This window comes from Pipra filicauda, unplaced genomic scaffold, assembly GCF_003945595.2.
Source record: "Pipra filicauda isolate LSUMZ 115617 unplaced genomic scaffold, ASM394559v2 scaffold1603_size8346_pilon, whole genome shotgun sequence".
In the NCBI taxonomy this organism is placed as follows: domain Eukaryota; kingdom Metazoa; phylum Chordata; class Aves; order Passeriformes; family Pipridae; genus Pipra; species Pipra filicauda.
This window is the reverse complement of record NW_024104100.1, coordinates 1-7,403: the sequence shown is the minus strand read 5'-3', so window position 1 is coordinate 7,403 and position 7,403 is coordinate 1. Positions and strand designations below refer to the sequence as shown.

The following is a 7,403-nucleotide window of genomic DNA, read 5'->3' as shown; positions in this document are numbered from 1 at the left end:
GGGGTTCTTGGTCGATCCCGGGGGGGTCCCCAAGGGGGGGTCCCTAAGGGGGGTCCTGGGGGGTCTTATGGTCGACTACAGGGGGAGGGGGCCCGAGGGGGGGTCCCGGAGCCACTTTTGGGGTCCCCCGGGGGGGCCGGAGGGGGTCCCCAGGGGCTTCGGTCAATTCGGGGGGGCTGGGGGTTCCCCCGGGGGTCCCCGGGTAGCTCTGGGGGGTCCGGGGGGGGTCTCTGACCGATGCCGGGGGGTCCCCAAAGGGGGGGGTCCCAAAGGCGGGGACCCCCAAAGGGGGTTCTCTCGCGTTCCGGGGGGGAGTCCCGGACGCTTCCGGGTGTATCCCGGGGGGGCACCCCGCGCTTCCCAAGGTGGTCCCCGACGATCCCTGATGGTCCCGGGGGGGTACCCAGGGGGTATCCCAGGGGGGTGCCCGGGGGGGTCCCCACACCGGGGGTGGGGGGGGGTGGGTTTGAGGGAATGGGGGGGGTCGCTCCCCGCCCGCCCCGCCCTCACCGGGACTCGGTCCGGGTACTTCTTGCGGATCTTCTCGCCTTCGCAGCGGCGCTTCTCGAACGGATGCTCCTCCTTGTACAGGAACTTCATGGCCGGGTCGGGGCCGGCGCCGGGGGCCGGGGCCTGGTCGGGGCCGAACCGGGACCGGGACCGGGCCGGGACCGGAGGCTTCGGCGGCGGCGGCGGCGGCGGCGCAGGGATACGGGCCCGCCCCCGCCGCGCTGCGCAAACGGCGCAGGGATACGCAAACGGCGTAAGGCGGCGCCGCGGGAGGCAACGGGGCGGTGCTACGCAAATTGCGCAAGGGGGGCGGTGCTACGCAAACGGCGTAAGGGGAACGCCGGTAACGGCAATGGAAGGGGTTGCGTAAATTGCGTAGGGCTACGCAAATGGCGCGAAGGAGGGAGGGCCCTGCCCTCAGCGCTACGCAAATGGCGGGAGGGCCGCGGTGGCTTCCTGAGGGCTCGCGGAGCTTTCCCGGATCATCCCAGTCCCTCCCTAAGGGCTCCCAGTTTATCCCAGTCCCTCCCTAAGGGCTTCCAGATCATCCCAGTTCCCTCCTAAGGCTTCCAGTCCGTCCCAGTCCCCTCCTAACGCCGCTGCCCTCAGCGCTACGCAACCGGCGTAAGGACCCGGTCCCCTCCTAAGAGCTCCCAGTTTATCCAAGTAACTCCCTAAGGGCTCCCAGTTTATCCCAGTACCTTCCAGTCCCTCCCTAAGGGTTCCCAGTAGCTCCCAGTTCCCTCCTAAGGGCTCCCAGTCCGCTCCTAGCGCCGCTGCTCTCAGCGCTACGCAAACGGCGTAAGGGGCTCTTCCACTGCCCTCAGCGCTACGCAAACGGCGTAAGGGGAGCCAGGGATGGCAATGGGCGGGGTTACGCAAACTGCGTAAGGACCGGCAAATGGCGCGAACGCCCCGCCCTCAGCGCTACGCAAATGGCGGAAGGGCCCCGGTTCCTTCCTGAGGGCTCCCAGTTCATCCCAGTGCCTCCCAGTTCCTTCCGGAGGGCTCCCAGTTCATCCCAGTACCTCCCAGTCCCTTCCGGAGGGCTCCCAGTTCATCCCAGTTCCCTCCTAGCGCCGCTGCCCTCAGCGCTACGCAAATTGCGGAAGGAGCCGAACCCCTCGTAACAGCTCCCAGTTTATCCCAGTTCCCCCCAGTCCTCCCCTCTAAGGGCTCCCAGTTCACACCAGTCCCTTCCTAAGGGCTCCCGGTCCCTCACAGACCTTTCCCAGTTCATCCCGCTCCCCTCCTAAGAGCTCCCAGTTCGTGCCGGCGATGGGATTTTTGGTGTCCCGGTGCCCGGGGGGGGTTGTCGGGGGGGTCTCAGGGGGGTCTCTGTCCCCGGACGGGGGGTTCCCGTTCCCGGTGGGGGGTTCCGGGGGTCGCGGGGAGGCCCCCGGGGCGGAGGCGCGGAAGGATCCGGCGGTGCTGCGGCTGTCCCCCGTCACGTGAGTGACGTCACCGCGGCGCGCGCGCTGGGGAAAGGGGGGGGTACGTCACGTGGCGGGCGGGGCCGGGGGGGGTGTAAACAGAGAGAGTCACGTGACCCGGAGACAAAAGGGGCGGAGCCAGAGGAGGAAGGGGCGGGGCCTGGTGGACGAAACCATTGTGGGAGGCGGGGAGGGGGGAAATGGGGACTCCAAAAATGGGTCGGGGGGGGCACAAAGACCCCCCAAAAAGGGTCTGGGGGGAAACAGGGACCCATAAAATGGGTCCGTGGGGGCACAGGACCCCCCAAGTTGGGGCTGGGGGAGACACAGAGACCCCCAAAATGGGGCTGGGGGAGGCACAGGGATCCTCAAATTGGGTTGGGGGGGTCACAAGGACCCCCAGTGTGGGGCTTGGGAGGGGCACAAAGACCCCCAAAATGGGTCTGGGGGACAGGGTGGATGAAACCATTATGGGAGGCGGGGGGGACGGGGGGGCACAAGGCCCCCCAAAATGGGTCTGGTAGAGCACAAAGACCCCTAAAATGGGGCTGAGGGGACCCGAAATGGGTCTGGGGGGGTACAAAGACCCCCCAAAATGGGTCTGGGGCACCACCAAGACCCCTAAAATGGGTCTGGGGGGCAGGGCGGACGAAACCATTGTGGGAGGCGGGGGGGGGCGGGGGGGCACAAGGCCCCCCAAAATGGGTCTGGGGGAGAACAAAGACCCCCAAGCCGGGTCTGGAGGGGCACAAAGACCCCCCCAAATGGGGTCTGGGGTCCCCAGGAAGCACAGACACGCCGGGGGTGGGACCAAGGGCTTTTTAAAAACATGGGGGGGGCTCCCGAGTGTCCGAGTCCGTCCGTCTGTCCGAGGAGGGGGGGGGGGCGGCCGGGGCCCCCCAAAATCTCCCCCCCCACCAGCCCCCAAATCCGGCACGTGGCTCCGAGAAACCCCCCCCAAAAAAAAAAAAAAAAGAAGGGGTGGGGCGCGGAGGGGCGAGAGAAGAAAGAAACTTCACCCCCTTTTTTTGGGGCAAAGAGTCCGTCCCGGGGGGGTCCCGGGGGGGTCCCGGGGGGGCCCATCCTGGGGGGTCCTGGAGGGCTCATCCAGCCGGGGGGGGTCTTGTCCGTCCCGGGGTGGGGGGGTCCCATCCAGGAAGGTCCGGGGGGGGGTCTCGTCCATCCTGGGGGGTCCAAGCCAGGAGGGTCCAGAGGTCTCGTCCCGGGGGTCTCGTCCCGGGGGTCCCATTCCGGGGGTCTCCCCTCGGTGCCTCCACAGTCCCTGGTTGGGGTCCGGGGGGGTCCTGGCCCATTTTGGGGGGTCCCGGCCCATCGTGGGGGGTCCTGTCCCATCCAGGGGGGGTCCCATCCAGGGGGTCCCGTCCAGGGGGTCCCGTCCAGGGGGTCCCATCCAGGGGGTCCCATCCAGGGGGTCCCGGGGGGGTCCGGGGTCACCAGAGCCGGTGCTGGTGAAGGTTCCGGCTCAGGACGGAGCGAACGTCGGCGGTGAACCTTTGGGGGGGGCAGAGGGGCCACGGTGAGACCCCCAAAGTCACCCCCCGAAACACCCCGGGGGTGCCACGGGGACCAAAACCCTCCTGGGACCCCCTAAAACCACCTCAGGGTCACCTAAATCACCCCTAGGACCCCCTAAAACCACCTCAGAGTCACCTAAATCACTCTGGGACCACCAAAAACCACCCCAGGATCACCTAAGTCATCCCTGGGACTACCAAAACCAGCCCTGGGACCCCCCAAAACCAGCCCTGGGATCACCAAAATCACGCCTGGGATCACCAAAATCACCCCAGGACCCCCTAAAACCACCTCAGGGTCACCTAAATCATCCCTGGGACCACCAAAAACAGCCCTGGGACCCCCCAAAACCACCCCTGGGATCACCCAAAATCACTCTGGGACCCCCGAAAACCACCTCAGGGTCACCTAAACCACCCCTGGGATCACCAAAACCACCCCTGGGATCACCAAAATCACCCCAAGACCCCCCAAAACCACCTCAGGATCACCTAAATCATCCCTGGGACCACCCAAAACCAGCCCTGGGATCACCAAAATCACCCCAGGACCCCCCAAAACCACCTCACGATCACCTAAATCACCCCTGGGATCACCCAAAACCACCCTGGGACCCCCTAGAACCACCTCAGGACCCCCAAAACCTCCTCCAGAACACCTCCAACCCTTTCTGAACCCCCTCAAAGACCCCCCCAGACCCCCTCAGGACCCCCCAAAGACCCCCAGGACCCCCCCCCAGCCCCTTCTGTGTCCCCAAGGAACCCACTGGGGTCCCCTCAGGCTCCCCAAACCCCCCTGCAGCCCCCCAAAAATCCCCCCAAGCTCCCCCAGAACCCCTCAGGACCCCTCCACGACCCCCCAGGACCCCCCCAAAAGCCCCCCCCTCACCTCGGGCGTCCAGCATGGGCAGCGAGCAGGGCAGGTTGCAGGGGTGCAGGTTGAGCAGGGGGCCACCCCCAAACCCCTGCAGCCCCCCAAAATGCCCCCCAAGCTCCCCCAGAACCCCTCAGGACCCCCCAGAACCCTCCAAAGACCCCCCCAAGACCCCCCAGGACCCCCCCAAAGCCCCCCCCTCACCTCAGGGCGTCCAGCATGGGCAGCAGGTTGAGCAGGGCCGTGTCCCCGGGGTCGCTGAACCACGACTTGATGGGGATGGCGTTGTCTGGGGGGGCACAGGGGGGGTTTGGGGGGGCCTGGGAGGGTTTGGGGGGTCTGGGGGGTCTTGGGAGGGTCCTGAAGGGGGTTTTGGGAGTCCCGGGGGGAAATTGGGGGTCCCAGGGGGGCTTTTGGGGATCCCAGGGGGTGTTTGGGGAGGTTCTGAGGTGTCTTGGGGGGGCTTTTGGGGGGTCTTGGGAGAGTTTTGGGGATCTTGGGAGGAGTTTTGGGGATCTTGGGAGAGGTCCCACTGTGGGCGGTGGGTGTTTTGGGGGTCTGGTCTCAGGGGGGGTGTTTCTGGGAGGGGGGAACCACCTGAGGGGTCTTCTTGGTGGCAACAGGAGGGGTTTGGGGGGTTAATAGACGGCGTTTTTGGGCGTTTGGGAGGCCGTCCTGAAGGAGGTTTTTTGGGGGTTCCCAGGGGGGTGTCTGGACTGCTTCTTGAGGTGTTTGGGCGGGAGGCAAGGGGGGGGTTGTGTAGGGGCCATGGGAGGGCTCCTGGCGGAGGGTTTTTTTGGGGGCGTCTTGGGGCGGGTCCGGAAGGGGGTTCTGGGGGTCCCATAAAGTGTTTGGGGAGGTTCTGAGGTGTCTGGGGGGGCACAGGGGGGGTTTGGGGGGGCCTGGGAGGGGTCTGGGGGGTCTGGGGGGTCTTGGGAGGGTCCTGATGGGGGTTCTGGGGGTCCCAGAGGGTGTTTGGGGAGGTTCTGAGGTATCTTGGGGGGGCACAGGAGGGGTTTGGGGGGGCCTGGGAGGGTTTGGGGGAGTCCTGGGAGGGTTTGGGGGCTCTTGGGAGGGTCCTGAAGGGGCTTTTGGGGGTCCCAGGGGGTGTCTGGGGAGGTCCTGTGGTGTCTGGGGGGGTACAGGGGGGGTTTGGGGGGGCCTGGGAGGGTCTGGGGGGTCTTGGGAGGGTCCTGATGGGGGTTTTGGGGGTCCCAGGGGGGAAATTGGGGGTCCCAGGGGGCTTTTGGGGATCTCAGGAGGGTGTCTGGGGAGGTCTTGAGGTGTCTTGGGGGGGCACAGGGGGGGATTTTGGGGTCCTGGGAGGGTTTTGGGGGGGGTCTGGGGAGCTCCTGAAGGGGATTTTGAGGGGTACAGGGAAAAACTGGGGGGTCTGGGGGTAGTTTTGGGGGTCCTGGGGTGGTTTTGGGGACCCCGGGGGGGGCATTTTAGGGGGTGTTTGGGAGCTGGTTTGGGGGCGTTTTGGGGGGTCCCAGGGGTGTGGTTTTTGGGGCTGTTTTGGGGGGGTTTTGGGGGGTGTTGTTTTTTGGGGGGGTTCCCGGGGGGTGTATTTTTCAGGGGGGTTTTGGGGGGCTCTGGGGGGTCTCTGGGGGGTATTTTGGGGTACCTGGGTGGCTCCTGTAGGCTCCAGGGGAGTTGTCCAGGATGACAATGCTGGACAGGGGGGTGTTTTCGGGGGAGTTTTTCGGGGTGTTTTGGGGGGTTTTGGGGGGGTTTTTGGGGTGTATTTTTCAGGGGGGGCTCTGGGGGGTCTCTGGGGGGTCTCAGGGGGTACCTGGGTGGCTCCTGTAGGCTCCAGGGGAGTTGTCCAGGATGACAATGCTGGACAGGGGGGGGTTTTTGGGGGGGTTTGGGGGGTGGTGGTGTTTTTGGGGGTTGTTTTGGGGGGTTTTGGGGATGTCGTTTTCAGGGGGCGTTTGGGGGGCCCTGGGGGGTCTCAGGGGGTACCTGGGTGGCTCCTGTAGGCTCCAGGGGAGTTGTCCAGGATGACAATGCTGGACAGGTCGCTGTGCACGACCGACAGGTCCTTGATGTAACTGCCCAGCTCCAGGGTGCAGTGCTGGGGGGCGGGGCCGCGTCAGGACACGCCCCCTCTCACCTGGGACACGCCCCCTCTCACCTGGGGACACGCCCACCCACAGGGCTCTGCCCCTTTAAAGGCCACACCCACATTTGGCCCCACCCAATGAGTGTGGCCACGCCCCCTGACACCGCATAGCCCCGCCCATCACTTGACCACGCCCACAGGTAGCCCCACCCACCGCTCGACCACAAGTCTAAGCCACGCCCATAAGATTGGAGCCACGCCCCCACAACTCAAGCCACGCCTTCAAGACAAGAAACACCCCCAATTATTCAGGCCACACCCATCTATGGCAAGCCACGCCCACAAATCTTCAACGTGCCTGTGAAACGCACACCACGCCCACAAGACACCAGCCACGCCCACAAGGATCAGGCCACACCCACAAAACACAAGCCACACCCACACAGATCAAGCCACACCCACAAAACCACATAATATAAGCCACACCCACAGAGACCAAGCCACACCCACAAAATGCAAGCCACACCCACAAGGACCAAGCCACACCCACAGAGATCAAGCCACACCCACACAAATCAAGCCACACCCACACAGGTCAAGCCACACCCACACAGGTCAAGCCACACCCACACAGGTCAAGCCACACCCACAAAACACAAGCCACACCCACACAGGTCAAGCCACACCCACAAAATTACAAAACGCAAGCCACGCCCACACAGATCGAGCCACACCCACAAATCTCAAACCACTCCCCCAAAACTCGAGCCACACCCCCAAAACTCAAACCACTCCCCCAAAGCTAAAGCCCCGCCCCCCACACCCAAGCCCCGCCCCCCGGGCCAGGCCCCGCCCACCTGGCGGTAGTATCGGCGGTTGAGGATGCTGCGGTTGTTGTCCAGCTTGTCGGCAACGGCACAGCCGTAGATCTCCATGGAGGCCGTGAACACCACCAGCTCGTACCACTGGCTCACCTGGGGGGG

At 65.3% G+C, this 7,403-nt stretch overlaps 1 protein-coding gene across 1 annotated transcript; it reads right to left on the bottom strand.

The window, feature by feature from the left end:
- Positions 1–3,318: 3,318 nt before the first annotated feature.
- On the bottom strand, positions 3,319–7,400 carry CTDNEP1 (CTD nuclear envelope phosphatase 1; the record flags this gene model as incomplete). Its single annotated transcript, XM_039379232.1, has 4 exons — positions 3,319–3,455; positions 4,557–4,641; positions 6,321–6,432; positions 7,278–7,400. Coding segments are annotated over 4 exons (381 nt in total), but the record flags the coding sequence as incomplete, so codon positions are not given.
- Positions 7,401–7,403: the final 3 nt, after the last annotated feature.